Here is a 20,304-nt window from a genome sequence, read left to right as displayed (position 1 = left end):
GGACCTAATAATAGGTACCACTCTAAGAATTCTAAGTTCCAGCCGGGGAGACTATAGTCCCTTTGGAAGAACAGCCTGGCTTGAGGTCGTCTCAGGGTCTGCTGCTGCTGGTCCAACTATCCCAGGTAGAGACTCAGCCCCTGCTGCCCCCCCCCCCCCCAAGGCACTACTGAACTGGTAGAAACCACCAACGGTCCCCCATAGCCTCCTTTGCCTTCACTGGGCAGGGGCCAGGGGCCTGCCCCCCTCCTATCCAACCCTTCTCCTGCCCGTCCCCGTTAATAGCCTCAGTGTCTCACTTGAGGGCTTGCTCTGCCCTCAGAAGACCTCACAGCACTGACAGCAGATCCCAGAAGTTGTGGGACATTCCCCAGGCTCCAATCCCGGAGATGTTTATTCTCTGGGTGGAGGGTGAAAAAGCAAAGAGAGAATGTTGCAATTCACTCCATCCACGTCGTCAGAAGGAAGGGAAGAGGGCAGGGCCAGAGGAGGGACACCCTGCCGGCAGCCAGCCCTGACCCGGCCTGCCAGGCCCCCCACCGGCTAGCCTTGAGGCGATGGAGTAGCCCAGCCTCCACGGCCGGCCGCTCCCCACTCCCCACCTTTCCGTGATGACAAACCAGAAACTGAAACTGAAACAGGTTCAAGTTAGAGATGAGTCACCCTGGCCCAGCCGGCCCTGACACAGTCCGGTCCCCCACCTGCTGGCCTTGAGATGGAGTAGCCCAGCCTCCACGGCCTGCCCCTCTCCCCAACTTCCCCTGATAACAAACCAGAAACTGAAACTAAAACAAGCTCAAGTTAGAGATGAGTCACTTCCCAAAGTGACGGCAGTCAGTCGCTGAGAAGTGACACCAGACAGACAGACAAGAACCCGGGGCACTGAAGCAGACAGGTAAGAGCAGGATCCGCACAGCAGCCCAGCCTGGGAGGCGGAGGGAGGGGGCTCCTTGTTGGTGGGACAGTCAGACAGGACCAGCAGGCTCTGGGACCTAAGCCTCGAGAAGCTGCAGGCTGGCAAGCGGCCAGCTTCCCCTGTTGCCAGGTGGCATCGAAGACCAAGGTGAGGGCTGAGGGTGTAGTCTGGCGGGGTGGTGGCCCAGGATGCCTGGAGGCTTGTTGGTGCTTGAATGACACCCTGATTCCCCCTGGCCCTCCAGGACGTTGAGGGTCGCCAAGGAGCATGGCAGGTAGTCCAGAGGTGGTGGCCATGGACTGCGAGATGGTGGGTATAGGACCTCTGAGGGCGAGCGGCCTTGCCCGCTGCAGCATCGTGAACCTCTATGGCACAGTCCTGTATGACAAGTACATCCGGCCCGAGGGAGAGATCACGGATTATAGAACCCGGGTCAGCGGGATCACACCTCAGCACATGGTGAGGGCGACACCGTTTGGCGAAGCCAGGCTAGAGGTAAGTGAAGGACCAGGAGTCAAGCCAACAGGGGTTAAGCCAACAGGGGTTAAGTGGGGATCCTGTCTTTCCTCCTCAGCTCCTTCCTTTGGGTCTGTGGTGACTCTACCGTGAGAAATTCCTCACATTGCTGAGGGAGGAACTCTGGGCCTTGCTATCACAGCCCCCAATGCGATATCTTCCCGCCAACAGAGAGCCTTAGGCTCCCACCTGCAGCTGCTTCCGGAGCATCCATCTGGTCCGATTTTCAGGTCTTGGGATGGGGAAATTGAATTCCACCCGACGGCCCCTCTCTTTTATACCACGCTGCTCTGGTGAGCCTGGGAAATGAGCTGCTTCTGGCTCAGAGACCAGAGACTCCTCGGCTGACGGAGGTCGTGTCATAGCCAAGTGCTCGCTCTGGGCCACAGCAGGCTTCCTGCTCGGCTTGAAGCCCGTCCTTTAGCTTGTGGCCATGTCTTCGAGATATAAGTTTCTGTTTCTTTGTATGACTGAAGGGAAAGGAAAACTCCAGTAGAAATTTCCCCAGGGTTTGTCACCTCTGGGCACGTTCAACAGGAGCTGGGGGAAGTCCAAGATCACAGGAACTGTGATTGGTCTCCACAGACATGCCCAGTGTGTACCAAGGTACTGGAGGCTGAACACAAAACCCCAACAGTGCTGCTCTTTAATAGGTAGTAGGCTCTCTCTCTCTCTCTCTCTGTCTCTCTCTCTCTCTCTCTCTCTCTGTCTCTCTCTCTCTCTCTCTCTCTCTCTCCCTCCCTCCTCCTCCTTCTTCCCTCCCTTTCTCTCTTTCCCTCCCCCTCTGCCCCTCTCCTCTCTCCCTCTCCCTCTTTCTGCTCTCCCTCTCCTCCTCTCCCTCTGCCTCTTCCTCCCTCTCTCCTTCCTTACCTCCATGCTCATTCACCCTTCCTGAGCTCATTCCCACCTCAGCCCAGCCTAAGTGGTGCTCATTAACTGCCTCACTGGGAAGCAGACACTCTTGAGTCCCAGCTCCCCGCTGCTCATGAAACAGCTCCAACGGGACACTTTGTCCGTATCTACCAAAGACATACTGCTTGGAACCTGGAAGGTGCCCTGGGGATGTCTGTGGGGTAGAAGCAGGGCTGATTTTCAGCAGTGAAGTTGCCTCTGTATCCTTTAGCCAACCGTCCTTTTGTGAGTTGGAGTGGTACCTTTAGCCAACCGTCCTTTTGTGAGTTGGAGTGGTACCTTCAGCCAACCGTCCTTTTGTGAGTTGGAGTGGTACCTTTAGCCAACCATCCTTTTGTGAGTTGGAGTGGTACCTTTAGCCAACCATCCTTTTGTGAGTTGGAGTGGTACCTTCAGCCAACCGTCCTTTTGTGAGTTGGAGTGGTACCTTCAGCCAACCGTCCTTTTGTGAGTTGGAGCGGTACACAGGCAGCCTGGGGAAAGGCTGAGAGCAGGCATGTTGTTCTGGGAGCCTTTCCCGGCTCTATCACCTGCCTGCTCTGTATCCTCAGGCTTGATGCTCACCCTCTCTGAGCTCCCTCATCAAGGCTCTGTGATATAAGGTTGGTACACCAATGTAAATGTCTCCAGTGCTATGGTCCAGATACTATTCTAAGCGGTATCCCACTATTCTTCACTCCACGGCCGTGGCGAGTATGAGGTGAGTCAGTCTCCTCACTCCCGCTTTCCAGATGGGAAGACCAAGGTGCAAGGGTTGTGGTACAGGAGGAGGTGGAGCTGAGCTCGTGCTGACCCAGGGCTGGAGCTGTAACGTTCTTTTCCATCACTTGGCATCAGTGTCCAGTGTAAGGGACAGTGGCCGGTGCAGTCCACACTCCATCCACAGAAGCCCAGGCTACTTGACTTCAGCTCTTGACTGAAGCTAAGCCTCACCCCGACCTTGACCTTTCCCAGCCACCTAGAACAGGAGCCGAGTACCACATTGCATGTCCCCTCACCTCACTCCACTCCTCCACAGTGGAGCGACCCTGCCAGAACCTGGCCCCTGCCCCATCCAAGGCCTTTAGGAGGCTGCCTATATACTAGGTGCCCAAGCACCAAGCTGTCTTTGGCTTTCAGGAACATGGGATCAACCAAGGTCCCTGAAGCAGCTGTGCCATGATCTGGGTGGCTTTGGGATTGACCTGGCTGAAGAAATGAGGAATTAGACATAGAGGAGGCGTGGGATGGGGTGGACCTGACAAGTTCTCACTCACACAGAGTGCGCTGGTTCCCCACACAGCTGGGTCTCACTCACTAGCCATGGTGTGTTGTTATTTGTTTTTGTGATGCTGGGGATTGAACCTGGTCCTTGCACATGCCAGGGAAGCATTGCACCAATTGAGCTACATCCCCAGCTCTCTTTGTACCTTTTGAGATACAGTCTCACTAAGTTTCCCAGGCCAACCTTGAACTCACTCTAACCAGGTGGGCTTTGAACTTTCGGTCCTTCTGCCTCAGTTTCCTGAGTAGCTGGGGCGGGGGGGGTACAGACATGTGCTTGCAAACCTAGTCTCCATAATTTTGTATAGTCTGTGTAAACTTCTTTGTGTGTACACATGTGTGTACACAAGTGTGTACAGGTGTTCATATGTGTGGAGGCCAAGATCAATCGATGTAAGGTGTCCGTCTCAATTTCTTCCCACCTTACTTTTGAATCTGAAGCACATGGTTTTGGAAAGGATGGCTGACCAGCCAATGAATTCCGGGGACCCACTTGTCTCCCCTGGCCCCCAGCACTAAGTTTATATACATGTGTCTATGCACCCAGTTTTTAAGGGGGTGCTGGGGATCTGAACTCAGGTCTTTATGATGTGTATCAGATCCTTTATTAACTGAGCTGTTTCCCCAGCTCCGTCTATAATAATATTTTAATCCTAAAGACAGATAACTCATGGGCCTCAAAATGTACTGGAGACCCCCAGAAAAGAGAAACTGCTAGCCTTTTCTCAGACCCACAGGCAGGGGCACCTTCCAGGTACATCTAGAGCCTGCTAGAAGTGGGTTCTGGGCAGGTTTTCTGTTCAAAGCTCTTCAGCTCCAGGTTTCTAGCAGGGACAGCGAGTAGGCCCAACTCACAGCAAGCAGTAAGCCAGCCTGTGGTACCCAGGAGTGCTATGGGCTATCCTGGGTCCCCTGGCTCTGCCCAGGAACACTAGCACTATAGGGCACCGAGAGCCGATCCATTCTCTTTTTTTGCAAGACAGGGCCTCAACTCACTGTGTAGGCCAGGGTAGCCTTGAACTTCTGCTCCTCCTGGGCTTCCAGATGTGCCTGCCCTTGTCTGACTTTTCTCGATTTATTAGTCTGTAACGTGATGTGACTGCTTCTACAGTGTAAAGCCATTGTCCTGTATCTTCCCACATTGCTAGATCTGCCAATCATCCAGTCCTCTCCAGTCCCCCACTTACAGCCACCTCTGCTGGTCGCCCGCAGTGAGTGAGTGGCCAGATACAGGAAGCAGCGGAGGGTTGAGTGTGTGGAAGAGAGAGAGAAAGCAACAGGCTCCCAGAAGTCTGCCAGAGTTCAGGCAGACTTCCCAAACTGATCAGCGAAGGGAAACCAGGGCGAGGGTTGCCAGGAGCCCACTCCGGGCACTTTGATCCTGTGCCCCTGCCTTGGGTCCCAGTTCTCTGAATCAGACTCATCTGGGAATGCTAGGACATAAGACCTGTACAGAAAGGAGCACGTGGATGGGGGGTTGGGGGTCTGCAGGACTACCCTCAAGATGTGGGTCACCTTCTGCATCCAAGCGCCAGGTAGCCAGATAATGGGACAAGCCCTCACCTCATGCTTCTTCTCTGAGTGACAGCACAAGCCCAGAGATGCCCTCTGATGTCCCCAGGAGAAGCAAGTGGAGCAGTGTTAGCCAGGCAGTAGGCTCTGTCCTGTGATGCAGGTCATGCATGGTGCTGGTTGTCTACAGAGAAAGCCGAAGGCGGGCCGAGCTGTCTTGAAACCCCAGCCAGGGACAGACACTTAATTTTGTTTCCAGATACCTCTTTCCAGCCAAATTAAATAATGGTGATGTGCTGTGGGCCAGGATGTGGGACACAGGCCAAGCAGGAGGCTTAGAAGTCCATGTAGGACATGAGGCTGAGTGCTCTAATGGCTGCCCATCCTCCCAGTGGGCTGGCTGCCAGATGCCTGGCTCAAGCTTGCTCATCCAGCTGTGTGACAAGCAGGTGCTCTGAAGCCAGGCTCTGCCACTACCCCCTGTGTGGGGATCCCAGTATTCTGGTGGTGCTGAGCAAACCACCCCCCAAATGGCCTAAACACTTGTAGCATTGGTCGTACTTGTGCATCTGTGATCTGACAGTTAGGGGCAGTGTGGCAGGGCCAGTGGGAGGAGCTATGTGTAAGTTTACTTGTCTGCTGTACTGGATTTTCTCAGCGTATCTCTATGTACGACCCTTCTCCAGAGTTTCCCCAGCCAGGGGGATTCCATTCCTTCTTCTTTGTTTGCTTAAGGTCCCAGGTAGCTCAGGCTAACTTTTGTCTTGCTATGAATTGATCCTCTTGCCTCTACCTCCCAAATTCCGGGATTACAGGTGTGGGATAGAACCTAGGTTCTCCCATGCTAGGCAAACACGCTACCAGTTGACCCACACCCCAGCCCTATTTTCTTTCTTTTTAAAGAGGACTATATGAAAGAATTAGCAAACATTTTAAATGGTCAGAAACACTTTGGGAAAATTATTTCACTCCTCTGTATTTCCTGTTTTTTTTTTTTTTTTTAGAATTCTAGTAAGCCTGGGCCTCTCTCCTAACTGGGCTAGTTTTTGTAGCTGCTGAACAGAGCCAGCAACTTAAAGCTTTAAGACAATATGAGTTTATTATCTTAATGTTCTTGGTTTCAGAAGTCCAACCTAGTGTTGGTTATGCCGACGGAGAAGAGCGCTGGATGTATCAGTGACGGAAGAGTCACGGGCCATGGTTACCTTTCTAGAGCTTTATTGGGAGAGAAAGGGAGAGAGAGAGAGAGAGAGAGAGAGAGAGAGAGAGAGAGAGAGAGAGAGAGAGAGAGAGAGAGGAAAGAGAGGACACAGAGCATGCCTACTTTTTAGGCTGGGACGCCGTTGCAGGCTGGTGACGTAATTAAGGACAGAATCCTTACACCTAGGCCTTATGGAACTAAAGTCAAGGAGTCTGAAAGGCAGGCTCCTCAGGCTCCTTTGCCAGCTTCTGGAGGCGGCTCGAACACCTTGGCCTTGGCCCTGGCCCTTCCTCCCTATTCAAAACTATCAACAGTCCATAAATTCTCATAAAAAAAATCCCTGGCCTTCAAAAATAAGGGTCCTTGGTAATGGGGATCTATTCTAGAACTCTCACTCTCTCTGTCCAGGGTTAGGACTTGGATCTAATAACTTTCCCACGGAGCCACAGTTCCAACCAAAAACTTCTCTCTCTATTGAGATCATTATCTGGCTAACAGTTTAAGTTCCACAGGCACTTAGGGCCCGCTCTCCAGATATGTGTGGAGGCCCACAGAGATTCCATAGTGAGGCCTTCTTCTTTCTTGACTCAAGGTCAGAGAGTTCCAGCTTGTTTGTACCCCACAAGGCCACACAACAGAGCAAGGCTGCACAATAGGGTGTTTTGGCCAAAGGCATGGTTACCAGGTGTCTTAAATACTTCAAGGCCTAATCATAGGATGTTTTGCCTTAAGACATGGTTACCAGATGTCTTGAATACTAAGGAGGTATTTACACTTGTCTGTACTTTGTACATTGAACTGTGATGTCCTTAAAAGGGGGAGGTCTTTCTCCCCCACTTACTTTGGATATATAAAGGCTGTGAGTAATAAACTCAGGCATCTGTGACCCAGAGCCTTCCTGAAGCTATCCTGCGTCTCTGTCTTTCTCTTCATTTACATCTATATTTCATATCTATTATTTCTCGATCCTCACTCCTCCATTCAAGGGCCCCTTGACAGGTCGGGCGGGACCCCAACAAGTATGCGTTCCCAGATCCCCCCCCCAGGGGTGCGGACACCTTTGGGAGGTCATTACTTGCCCTGCCACAGCAGAGTTGCTGAGAAGATTAAAGGGCATAGTATATGTGCCATGTACCCATGCAAGCCCTTTCCATGAGCCATGGGGGCAGCCCAGCGTAGGGCTCCTCCCAGACTTAGGCTGCCTTGAGAAAGGCTCTGGACCTCATTTCTCTCCAGTGAGGGAAGGTGATTTGCCCAAGGTCACATAGCAACCCCAGGAGTGGCTACTCCCCAACTAGCTCCATGACTGTGGGGAAGGGGGGTACCCCACCCAGAGCACCCAGGGTGAGCATATGTGAGGCCACCTGTCTTCCTGGACAGATCCTGCAGCTCCTGAAAGGCAAGCTGGTGGTGGGCCACGACCTGAAGCATGACTTCAACGCCTTGAAGGAGGACATGAGCAAGTACACCATCTATGACACCTCCACAGACAGGCTGCTCTGGCATGAGGCCAGGCTGGACCATTACGAGCGCGTGTCCCTGCGGGTGCTGACGGAGCGCCTGCTACACAAGACCATCCAGGTGAGGAGCCTCCCCCTCCTCCATTACCCTCCTGTCTCTCTCTTCTCCCTCCTCCCTGTCTGTCTGTCTCCTCCCTGTCTGTCTGTCTCCTCCCTGTCTGTCTCCCTCCTCCCTGTCTGTCTGTCTCCCTCCTCCCTGTCTGTCTGTCTCCCTCCTCCCTGTCTGTCCCCCTCCTCCCTCTTAAATGAAGAGTAACCTGTTCTTCCCCTTCCTCTCCTCCAAGCAAGGAGTCCTCCCTGCCCCACTTTCTCCCTTAGTCTTCTCTCTCCTTTAGTGCTCCTAAAAGTGAGGCTCCTCCTCCTTTTCTTACCCCCCCCCCCAAGGCAGGTCAGTCCCACCCACCTAAGCTGGCTCCAGGTAAGGAGCCTCTGCAGCTAGCCTGATCCTCCAGGACTCTCCACCACCACTCCAGGAGCTCTAGTGCCGACATGTGACCCCAAGAGTCTTTCTTCCACTCCTGAGAGGCCGTCTGCTTGTGTGTGTGTGATGTGTCTTTAGCTTCAGGAGACCAGAGTCAAGGAAGGGAAGGCAGAAAGCCTCTTTGTGAGGTGATCCAGGAGCACCGTTAGGGAAGGAGAGGGGAAGCCCCTAGTACAGGCTTCTGGGTTTCAATCCTGTGCATCATGAGGCTTATGTCACTGCAGCCCCAAATGGTGGAAAGCCTGCACCTCCGATGGGCCCTAGTGGGACCTGAGAGCTGGGGTCCCTACGCACTAGTTCCTGTCACACATAATCAGTGCTGCTCCAAGGTACTACCTCCTCAGTATGTGGGGGTAGGACTCCCTGATGGTTATGATAAATGGCGCTGGTGGTGGCGCTGGTTACCGGTGCAAGTCACTGGCCACGGCCATGACTATCAGAGTTACAAAGAGTTTTATTAGAAGGAAGGAGGGGATAGGAGGGAGGAGAGCCAGGCCTGGGAGGAGGAGGAGGGAGAGATGGCAGGAACAGAGAGTGAGCAGAGAGCAGAGAGGAAACAGAGAGAGAGAGAGAAAGAGAGGAGAGAGAGAGAGAGAGAGAGAGAGAGAGAGAGAGAGAGAGAGAGAGAGAGAGAGCAGAGAGAGAGGGTGGGGCTTTTTTAAGGCTCAGATTGTGTGAACGAGTAGTCTCCAGCGCCCCCCCCCCATGACGTAAGACGCAAGACCCCAGGCTGTGCATGTGCCGGAGTGAGGGCAGCATCCTAACACTCACCCTCATCCAAGTGGGACGAGCTGTAGGTAGGGGGCATATCTTAACAGCCACACACTACCCAAGGGCCCTCCTGGTCAACCATTTTTTTTTTTTTTTTTGAGACAAGGTTTCTCTGTGTAGCCTGGCTGTCCTAGAACTCTCTGTAGACCAGGCTAGCCTCAGACTCAGAGATCTTCCTACCTCTGCCTTGAGAGTGCTGGAATTAAAGGCATGCACCACCACTGCTCAGCTGGGGTTTTTTTTTGTTTTGTTTTTTTAATTTTTCAGAACTAGGCATCAGACCCAGGGCCTTGAACATAATAATGTCCTGAGCAAGCACTCTGCTGTGAGCTACGTCGCCAGTCAACCTTTGTTTTCTTAAAACGGGGTCTGGCTGTGTAGCCTATATTCACAATCCTGCCTCGGCCTTCTGAACGCTGGTATTGTAGGTATATGAGCAGCTTCAATAGCTCTTCATGGAGCATCTACTCTGTGTCCCACGCTGGAAGTGGGCATGGCAGGCCCCTGTCTGGGAGGAGCTTTGGGTTGAATGGGAGGTAGCCCAGGATAGACCATCAGCATTGTTAGGTAGAAGGGAGGGCAGAGGGGATGTAGATCAGTTGGTAGAATGCTTTCATAGCGTTTGTGAAACCCACATCGTTCAATCCCCAGCACCACATACACCAAGCATGGCACACACCTGCAGTTCCAACACCTGGGAGGTAGAACAGGAAGGGCAGAAGTTTAAGGTCATCCTCAGCTACATAATAAGTTCAAGGCTAGCCTAGACTATAGGAGCAGGGGAGGGCAGTGTCCTGGGGTGGGGAGAATGGTAGTTTTGCAGGCTCAGAGGGCAAATCCCAGTACGGTTTGCAGGGCCAGAGTCACAGAGATCTAGAGGGAGGAGATAGTTGGAGAGGGTATGTGAGCCAGGGCCAGTAGAGTGTGGATGACTTGGCTGGGTGAGTGCTAATGGTATGGAACCCCCTCCCACACCTCTGGAAATTGTTTTGGAAGCAGGAGTGGGCCTGAATCTGCCTGGCCTCTGTTGGTCTCCTGACCCATGAAAATAGTCCTGAATTTTCTTGTACCCTGGGGGCATGCTGTGATTTGGTGTGCCTGATGAGTCAGGAGCCTGACCAAGATCTCTGCACACCTGCCCTTCGCCGCCCTCTGTGGCTCTCAGCTCAGGCCTCATCCTGGGGGACTGGAGCCTGGTCTGCAGGACCCTTAGGCTCTGTTTCTCAGCAGTGGCTATTCCAGGGACTCCCTTCACCCTCCTCACCAGCTCTCACCTGCACTGATGTCCTCAGAACCTGGCCTCCAGCTCCTGCCTGAGGGCAATGACCCTGCTGATCACCTCAAGAGGAGCTGAGCCAGGGTTGTCGAGGTCAGAGTTGCTAATCCCTTCCCTCAAGGGCATGAGCCCCACAGGGAAAGTCCCTGGTGTACTCAGACCTTGGGCATGCTGGGAACTGATAATACAGTAATTCCTTGCAAGGCAGTTGTGCCCAGGTCATTTTACAGAAGAGGAAAGAGGCACAAGAAAAAAAGAGTTGCCCGAGGCCATGGGTCCTAAGAGGGAACTAGAACTGGTACCCAGGGCAGAGCTGTCCACTTCTCCAGGCTGACTGGCAGAGGATGCTTCAGCCACCTGCTGCTTCCGCCTCAGATAGCAAAGCAGTAGAGTTCAGAGACCATTCCTCAGTTTCCTCTCCTGACAAGCAAGGGTGAGTCTTTGGAGGCACCTAGGACAGTAGCACTTGGAATGTAGGAGACACCATGGCCACCTGCTTATTAACACAGAACAGGATGTTGCAGCCTGCCTGCAGGTGTCCCTAACACCCAGTCTAGAGAGTAGAAAGGGGCCCTTGGAAAGGCAGGCCACCCTAGCAGAGGGACATAAGGGAAAAAGGGGAAACATATCTGAGACACCCCCACCCCACCCCTCACATCCAGTTGCAGACAAGACCTCAGGCTAGACCTGGAAGGCACAGGAGGTGGAAGATGCTGTGGGACTTGGCCTGACCCTTGGATATAAGCCCCGACTCCATAACTTTTCTTGCGTTTGAGCCTCAGTTTCGCCTCCTGTAAAATTGGGGATGATCAGCTCTAGTTCCTGGAGTTAGGGAGGTTCCATGGACCAAGTGATTAGCACAGAGGTGGCAGATGACAGTCATTTTTTCCTGAATGGAAAGTATAGAACCAAGCGCCCCCCCCCCCCCCGCCCCGCCATGCTCTGGCCCCCTCTTCAAAGAGCTCCCGGTTTAGTGGTTCACCTTCCTCATGTTTCCCAAGTACTTGAAGCCTCTCAGGGAGCCAGCCGGGGATGCAGAGTGCCAGGCACTGACATCCTCCTCTCCCACCCTGTGTAGGAAATGATGAGTTCGCTGGTCTCCACTTGCTGGTGCCCTTCCTCTCTCTGAGCAGACTTTCTTTCCCGCCCTTCCCTGGGGTTCCCTGCCTCCTCTCGGGTGCTGCTCTATCCGGCTCCAGCCACCAGCTGATGCCTGCTCAAACCCGAGTCAGGGACCTCAGGGTCACTCTCACCTGCTGACCCGCTCCAGGCCCGGGGAGGCCAGGGTACCCCCCCCCCATGCAGCCCCCCTAACTCCTGCTCTCCCCGTGTCTGCAGAACAACCGTCTGGGCCACAGCTCTGTGGAAGATGCCAGGGCCACAATGGAGCTCTACAGAATCTCTCAGCGGCTCAGAGCCAGAGCCCAACAAGGGCTGTCCCGCTTGGGGGCGTCATACTGAAGGTCATCCTTGTCCAGGGACCAGAGGCTTCCACTCCTCAAGGACAGTAGTTTTCCACAGATGTGACCCGCTTCTAACGACAGCAGCCAACAGTAACAAGAAAAGCAAAAACAGAGACAACACTCCCCCCAGGCCCGCATTTTTCTAGCTTTTGGGAAGAAAAAAAAAAAAAAAAGATCTTTAGTAATGAATGGCTCATTATTTTGTCTAATTCCGCTGGAAATTCTTGTCTTTTGTCTTGCTTGGTGACGGAGAATGAAGATTTATGCCCCCGAAGTTGGGCACGTGCCTCTCCCCCATCTCCTCTCTCCATCCTCCTCCCTCCCTCTCTCTCTCTGTCCCTCTCCTCCCTGTCCCTCCTCCCCCACTTCCCCCAGGTCGATTTAGTACACTTAGAGAACAGTGAGCAGAGCAGTAACAGGAAAACTTGCTTTTTTACTCTCCTTGAGCCCAGGCCCACCTTGCACTCCTGACTGTCCCGCCTCCGCCTCCTGAGTGCTAGCATTATAGGTGTGTGCTACCACAGCCAGCTTAGATGCCTAGAGACCCTTGCTGCTGTGTTCTTTCTTATACTTCCGGGGATTGAACCTAGGGTCTTATGTATGCTAAGCAAGTACCCTACCATTGAGCCACATCCCCAGCCCTCTCCCCCCCCCCCCCCGCCACTTACCCCTCCAACCTTTTGCCATTAATTACTTTTTTTTAAAATTTTAAACTTTATTATGAAAAAGTTGCACACAAAAAAAAAATCACACACCAAAATCAGATTCCAAGACTATACAACTCACCGACCATCTGTAAAGTTAGAGTAGCCATTTGGAATGAAAGATGTAGAGCATCATATTAGATTTTATACCTCACGATATGTTTTTATGTACATCACCCGAACCAAAAAAAAAATCCATGAAAAAGTTGGAACTAGACAAACAATTAAGCTTTGTGTCTTCTTTCACGGCATGTTTCTGCCAGGACTCAGTGCTTCCTCACTCTATGGGAGCTCCCTTTCTCTTCCTCTGTCTGTCTCTCTTTCCTTCCCTCTTTTCTTTTTCCTTTTCTTTCTTCCCACTCTCTACTCCCCCTCCCTTCCTTCTTTCCATCCTTCGTGTGCATGCATGCCATGGCCCATGTGTGGGAGTCAGTTCTCCAACCACGTGGGTCCCAAGGATCAAGCTCAGGTCATGAAGCTTAGCGACAAGCCTTTACCTGCTCATCCGTCTTGCCCCACTCTGTCTCCCTCCCTCCCTTCTTCCCTCCTTTTTTCAGTACTGAGGCGTGACCCCAGGGCTTTGTATATGCTAGGTAAGTACTTTAGCAGTGGGCTACATCCCCCACCCTTTTTTTCTTTTTTACTTTTTACTTTGAAAAGGATTCTCACTAAGTTGCCCAGGTTGGCCTTGAACTTGCAATCCCCATGCCTCACCCTAGCTACTAGTGGAATTATAGGCCTACGCCACTGGCTTTTCTTAGTATCTTGAACCCTTTGCATCCAAGGAAGCCACCTTGAGTAACACGTGTCTTAAAGCCTCTCTGGTCTTGTTGAGTTTACATGGAAGGGCATTGTTTCCTAGGCTTCCTGCTCAGGGGTCAAGCCACCCCATCTTGAGCCTGGTGCTTTGAGGCAGAGGTGCGAGGAGTGTAACAGAGCCACTGTCCTCCCCTTTTCTCTAAGATGAGAAAGTCTAGAGTCTGAGGGAACTCGGTCAGGAGGCTCGTTGTGCCCTTTAGTGGCTGTGTGACGGACAGCAAGCTCCCTGACTTCCCTGGGTCACAGTCTGTTTGTGAACCAGGAAGTCCTAACGATGCACTGGATATTTAGGAGCTGTTTTCTGCAGACTGCTAGTACCGCTCCTGTCTTGTCTTTATGGGCCAAGTGTCAGTAACTGCCATCTTTTCTTGGGTTGTTGCCCGAATCTCCATCCCAACTCCCGTCTCTAGCCCGTGTGATTGTCAGTGAAAGAGTTCACATACGAGCCAGAGTGCAGTGTAGAAAACAGAATTTATCGCAACGCAAGTTCCATCAAGGCGGAGAGCAGACAACAGCCAAAGAGACCAGTGCCTGGACCTACACACCAGGCGGGCTTTATATTATGTCTATAAGCCCCAGCATTCCTTTGAGGCCTCTGTTCTGTTCTGTGGTGGTTGATCTCTTTCAACTGGATCCCTCTGACCTCCAGGAGGAGGCTCAGTGGTGTGTCTCGGAATGATGTGTTTTTATTCTTCACTAGAAGGCTGCCCTTTTGTCATGAACTTCAAGACTCCCTAGAGCCCATTTCAAGTAGTTACTTCAGGCTGTCCCAGGGGTCACATTAGCCTAGGAGGTCACCTTTCTTCCCTCAGCAAGAAGAATGACTCAGGTCCCAACCTTGTGACCACCAGTACCCAGCAGTCCCTGTCCTTTGTTTTCTAGCCTGCAGACTATGAGGGAGGGTCCATACCCTAAGTCCTCCAAGCCTGCTAATGTCTTAACTACCAACAGGGGCTTTAACCCAGACCAGCAGATTGAGAAGATCCTGGGGTCGGTCAGTACCTGATGCATACTGAGTGTGAGCACACGATACTCACGTCCTGGGGTTCCTCAGAAAGCACCTCCTGGCTTCAGATGGCAGAAGATCCGGATCACACATGGAATTTGAAAAAAACAAAGACCTCAACCCTACTACAAGAGTCGGGTTCTAGTTTAGTGGATCAGCCGCGGGACACCGGCACAGATGAGAACAGCAATCTGCACTTGATTCTAATGGGAAAGACCTTCTTGTCACACATTCAACTCGCCTCCCAGGCAACTGGACCCTGGGCGTGGGGTTGGTACCAGCTTTGAGAAATGATATTTGGGTGACTGATGAGTGCAATATACAGCCACAGCTGACAGCTGCCCTAGGCAAGGGAGGACTTGGTTACCCATCCAGCTTCTTCTCCCTGGACTGCTCATGCAGAGGGAGGTCTGAGGCCCTACAAGTTGGGTCCTAGGTAGCCCTGCCTCACAGATGACAGGCTCATGGCAAGAGGGCTGAGGATGTGGCTAATTTGTTAAGAGTGTTCACCTGGCAATCACCAAGCCCCGGGGTTGATCCCCAGCACCACATAAACCAGGCATAGTGCTGTACACCCGGGATCTCAGCACGGGGGAAACTGAGGCAGGCGGATCAGAAGTTCAAGGTCATCATTGGGTACACAGCGAACTTGAGACTAGCTTAGCCCACTTGAGACCTTGTCTCAAACAACACAACACGAAACACAATACAACAGGTAAAGTTGGGATCTGAGGGATTTGCATCTGGTCCTACCTCATCACAAACCTGTGGTGCTTTAACAATGGCAATGCCTGCCATTTGTGCTACTGAACTCCAGGGACTTGGGGACTCCCTCTCAGGTGGGTAAAGTGAAGTTTTCATTCTCTGTGTGCTCCCCCACGCCTCATACCCACCCACCTTGCCCAAGAGCTTGTCTATTTTCTATGAACCTCCAAAACCCCTGGTTGCACTTACCGTACCTGGCTGCCACTCACCACTAGGTGGCGGTCATGGACCATCAGCCTAATAGGCCGCTTTGAAGGCACAGAGGTGTAAGACGCTTTTAACAGCTTGGGTGCTGGTCAGGGACAGCTAGTCCTAGTCTTAGAAAGGGCCACGACATGGCCCAGGTCCAGGGAGGCTCTCGGCTCTCTAACTCACAGCCCACCTTTCTTTCTGTGGCTTCCAGTTCTTTTGAAAGGCAGGACAAACCTGGATTCTTAAGGGAACTCTAACTGAACTTCCTGCTTCAGGCTGGCATGCTTGGATGCCTCGGAGCCTAGCTGTTACGCAGGGGTACAAAGCCTATGGGAAGAGCCTGTGTCTTTCAAGACACTGGCTCCTTGTTCCCAGCTGTCCTGGAGGGGACCCTTGGGACAAGACTGGAGAAGGAGAAGGATTCAAGGATAGCATCTACTCTGAGGGCGCAAGTAGAAATGCCCCAGGAGCAAGTCCAGCCGTGGAGAACTGGGGTGCTCACTCTGCTGGAGTGGACAGTAGCCATTTATTCCTGGCAGATTGTGTCTACAAAGAAAGGCTGGCCAGTGGGTACAACTTCAGGGCTGCCTCTGGCTGTAGTGGGTAGCCATCCCAGTTTTGACCTGGAAGTTCCCACCTTCATTGAGGCTTCGGTAATGATCACACCTACAAGGTGGGGCTGAGAGAGGACGCTGAAGACCCAAGTTCCGGATGCAGGGGCTCTCTTGGTTCCTGGACCCAGGACGCTGGAGGTAGATCAAGCAGAGTTCTCCAGAGAATACCACCGAACTGCGCTACACCTTTCCCAGACCCTGCAACCTACCTATCCCTTCACTTGTAAGTTACCCCACTAAATAAACCTCCCTTTTAACTATGTGGAGTGGCCTTAATAATTTCACCAATATCTGGCCTGTAAGGCTCTCTCTAGTCTGACATCTAAGCTGCATATGACCTCCCAGCTGGCACTGGCCTCCATTCACCTGGAGCTGTCTATCCTGGGCCTCGAGGGGTCTGAGGACCTTCAAATGCCTCCTTAAACACGAGGATCCCTAGGTTATACACAGCAGGGATGGACCCTTACAGCTCAACTCAGGACCTAGTGACTTGTCTCATCTGCAGACAGTCTCCTGTCTCATCCATTTCTGCTCCAAGTCCTTGTGTACATAGACTTTGTACCCCTGGGTAACAGCTAGGCTCCGAGGCATCCAAGCATGCCAGCCTGAAGCAGGAAGTTCAGTTAGAGTTCCCTTAAGAATCCAGGTTTGGCCGGGCGGTGGTGGCGCACGCCTTTAATTCCAGCACTCGGGAGGCAGAGGCAGGCAGATCTCTGTGAGTTCGAGGCTAGCCTGGTCTACAAAGCGAGTTCCAGGAAAGGCGCAAAGCTACACAGAGAAACTCTGTTTCAAACTGCCCCCCCCAAAAAAAATCCAGGTTTGTCCTGCTTTTCAAAAGAACTGGAAGCCACAGAGAGAAAGGTGGGTTGTGAGTTAGAGAGCCTAGAGCCATGTTGTGGCCCCTTTCTAAGATTCAGACTAGCTGTCCCTGACCAGCACTCAAGCTTTTTAAAGTATCTTACACCTCTGTGCCTTCAAGGCGGCCTACATTGTGTCCCATGCTTCTTTAATGGCTTTACTTTGACCCCTGGCCAGAACATCTTATACCCTACACCCAGCCTATCCTCCCCACCTTTCTCAGACCCCACACACAGTAGGATCTTTAATCAATGGGGGAAAATTCGGCTCTTTGGACCCAGCCCAGCCAAGAAAGAGAAGTGTCTTCTGTCTATCTGGGGCTGGTGAAAGGCTATTTGGCATTAAAGATGAGTCACCCCCTGGCCACCTAACCCTGAAGCATAGAGGAAAAATTGGGGAGGTATTGGAAATAACCGTCTAGAAACGGCCCTGCATGGTTGAGCACACACCTGAGTCACCTCTGACTCAGACCCAGACTGTAGGTCGCCTGCCTCTGGCAAACCCCTGGTTCTTCGCTCCTCGAACCCAGCAGATGAGTGAGAAAAGTGCCCTCCCTCATCCGTATGAGAGACCGTCAGCATCCTCCTGCCCCCCCCCCCCAAAAGTTCAATGACCTAGGCATCGGAACCCAGCACCCCGGCACCATCCCATCTTCTTGGAGGGTGTCAGCCAACTCAGCCTGGTCCAGCTTCCAGGAGTGGGAACGATTGCTGCCCAGCTTCCTGCCCAGTGTTCTGTGGGCTGTGCCGGCGTCACGGCCAAGAGACTTACTCACTCTCGGAACAATTTCTCCTCTATATGGAAAGAACATATGCTTTTCCTGCTGTGGGATGAGAAGGCCGAAGGGAAAAGGCAGAGTGCTGGCCCAGCCCCAGCACTTTCCTTTCAAGCCACATGTGTTTCGTGGCAGGACCTGGAGGCCTCTACTCCAGGGAGGCCCCAGGAACAACGTCTAAACCCACGATTGTAGGCTGGAGGTCCCAAGCCCTTCTGCTGTCCCGTTTTCTATATTTGACACTAGACTCAGTTTCCACTCTGGGGCCTGGAGCAACCCTGCTTGTCTGACCCCCACCCACGTCTGGTAGAAGATCTGGGGTGGAGGGTCCTGGATGGGGGCAGATTTCAAAGATTTCAACTCTCTATGGAGTTAGCGTCTTTCCTGCAGAGGACATGGAATGGCTGGGATTGCATAGTGCAGACTGGCGTGCCTCTGAAATCCTCTAAGTCTGGCACAGGGTGCAGCTGAGAAAAGGGGCAGAACCTGCCAGGCAGTGCACAGTCTGGGTTTGGCTGGTTGGGTTCTTGGCTGGGTGACTCTGAGCAGAATCTGTCCCCTCTCTGGTTCTTGAGCTGTAGCTGGAGAATGACAGCGATATCCTGTGAGGGCTAGTGTGAGGGTCGGAGACAGCATTGCACATGCTGAGCTCCATCAACACGCTCAAAGGGAGGCTCTGAGCAGGCATGCAGCAGGGCTTGCTCTGAGTGAGACTGGCCGCTGCAGGAAGGAGTGGCACCAGCGTGGAATCAGCTGGCCCTCTGAGGTCCTGTGGCACCTACTCCTTAGTCTCTAGTTACACACTACATGTGTAATTGCATTCCTGGGCTTTTATCTTAGAGAAACAGAAGTCCATGTTCGCAACAAAAGCTGAACACGCCGGGCGGGGGTGGCGACACCTTTAATCCCAGCACTCGGGAGGCAGAGCCAGGTGAATCTCTGTGAGTTCAAGGCCAGCCTGGTCAACAGAGTGAGATCCAGGACAGGCACAAAAACTACAAAGAGAAACCCTGTCTCGAAAAACCAAAAAAACAAAAACACAAACAAAAAAACAGCCTGAACACAAGTGTTTCTAGCAACCTCCTTAGAATACTCCCCAAGTGGAAACAGTCCTGGTGTCCATGGGTGAATGATTGTTTAGATAACTGCACCATGTCTATAGCATGTAATTCTGCTCGGAATGGAAAGGAGCAAGCTATTGACATGCTCCACGACATGGGTTAGTCTCCGGAGAATTATGTCAAGTGAAGAATCGGTCCAAACAGATAGAGACTGTATGGTTCCATTTATTGAAATGATACAGCTCTCAAATGAGATTGGATTTGTAGTTTCCAGGGCCTAAGTTTTGGGGGACAGCATAGCGTTCTGAGAAGGGAGCCCTCTCATAACTGTAGGATTCTCCACACTGTACTCGAGAATGTGTCTATCATCTCTTCTCCCTGTTATGAGAGGGAAGGATTTCTCTGAGGAAGTTGGCCAAGCCTATGGCAATGACCTATAAATATGGCTGACTAGGATCCTTGTTGTAGTTTGGAATCTAAGTTTCCCCCAAAGACTCCTTATTGAAAGTTTGGTCCCCTGCTTGTGATGCTGTTGGGAGGTGAAGGAAACCTTTGTAGATGGGATCCAGTGGAGGGAGTCAGTTCACTATCTAGGTCATGTCCCTGGAGGAGACCTTGGAGGTCTTGGCCCCTTTCTTTTGCCTCTATCTGCTTTTCAGGCCCCATGAGGTGAGCAGCGCTGGTCCACCACATACTCCATAGTGTGATGCTCTGCCTCGCCACAGGCTGTGAATGACAGGGTGAGGCAGTCATGGACTGAGACTTCTGAAGTTGTTAAGATAAGGCTTTCCTCTTCTCTTCCCCTCAGCAGTGGGGAAGCAATTAAAACCCCACCTTGTGACCTAGCTGTGCTTCTGCCTCCAGGCCCAGTGAGGCCCAGAGTCAAGGCCATTGCCAAATGAAGGAAGCTCTCAAGTAAATTTTTAGTTCATCACTCTTCAATGTGAGTGGCCAGAAAAAGATGCGAAGCTCATAGCCAGACAAACAGAAGCAGAAAGTTGAAGAACAGATAAGATGTGGGAAAGAAACTCAAAGAGAAAAATGGATAAAAAAATGAAATTATAACTAATATCCTCAGAAATCAAGAGGTTTTGCACTCCCAAATAACACCATTTTAAAGAAATATAGCATAAACTTTAAATTATGTACCAAAAAATGTCAAGAGAGAGACAGAGGTGGACACACACACACACACACACACACACACACACACACACACAGAGAGAGAGAGAGAGAGAGAGAGAGAGAGAGAGAGAGAGAGAGAGAGAGAGAGAGAGAGAGGGAGGGAGAGAGAGAGAGAGAGAGAGAGAGAGAGAGAGAGAGAGAGAGAGAGAGGAGAAAGTTAGAGGATCCAGCTAGGGATTGAATATCTGAGAGAAAATGTAGACAACACAAAAACCCAACTATTGCCTCAAAGGCGTAAGAGATAGTTTATTCTAGAGCCAAGTATGAGTGGCCATGGCCCTGGAACACAGACGCAGGTTACCCCAAGTTCCATGCTCTAATGCAGTGGCAGTTTCTTAAAGTTTTTGTGGCAACAAAACTAAGCAAATCACACATCAAGGAACTTTTCAAATATCAGGTAGGTGGGTTGCAGGAAAGTGAGGAAATCTCAGATATAGACATCACATTCTTAGCCCTTTGAGTGGTGAGAGCTAGTGGTCTGTACATGCCAAAGG

General features: G+C 51.9%; 1 protein-coding gene across 2 annotated transcripts; it reads left to right on the top strand.

Moving 5' to 3' along the window:
• The first annotated feature begins 49 nt into the window (after window positions 1-49).
• Isg20 (interferon stimulated exonuclease gene 20) lies at window positions 50-11,941 on the top strand. 2 transcript variants are annotated; one of them, XM_059253310.1, is made up of 5 exons: window positions 52-125; window positions 777-895; window positions 1,161-1,411; window positions 7,701-7,901; window positions 11,707-11,941. In XM_059253310.1, the coding sequence occupies exons 3-5, from the start codon at window positions 1,184-1,186 to the stop codon at window positions 11,827-11,829; spliced, it is 552 nt and encodes a 183-aa protein (XP_059109293.1). In that variant the 5' UTR covers window positions 52-125; window positions 777-895; window positions 1,161-1,183; the 3' UTR covers window positions 11,830-11,941. The 2 variants fall into 2 exon arrangements, with proteins under 2 accessions (XP_059109294.1, XP_059109293.1); XM_059253311.1 differs by lacking the exon at window positions 777-895 and having other exon boundaries at window positions 50-125.
• Window positions 11,942-20,304: the final 8,363 nt, after the last annotated feature.

The sequence above is a fragment of the Peromyscus eremicus genome, chromosome 1, assembly GCF_949786415.1.
Source record: "Peromyscus eremicus chromosome 1, PerEre_H2_v1, whole genome shotgun sequence".
In the NCBI taxonomy this organism is placed as follows: domain Eukaryota; kingdom Metazoa; phylum Chordata; class Mammalia; order Rodentia; family Cricetidae; genus Peromyscus; species Peromyscus eremicus.
The sequence above is the reverse complement of the archived record's forward strand: the minus strand, read 5'-3'. Positions and strand labels throughout refer to the sequence as shown.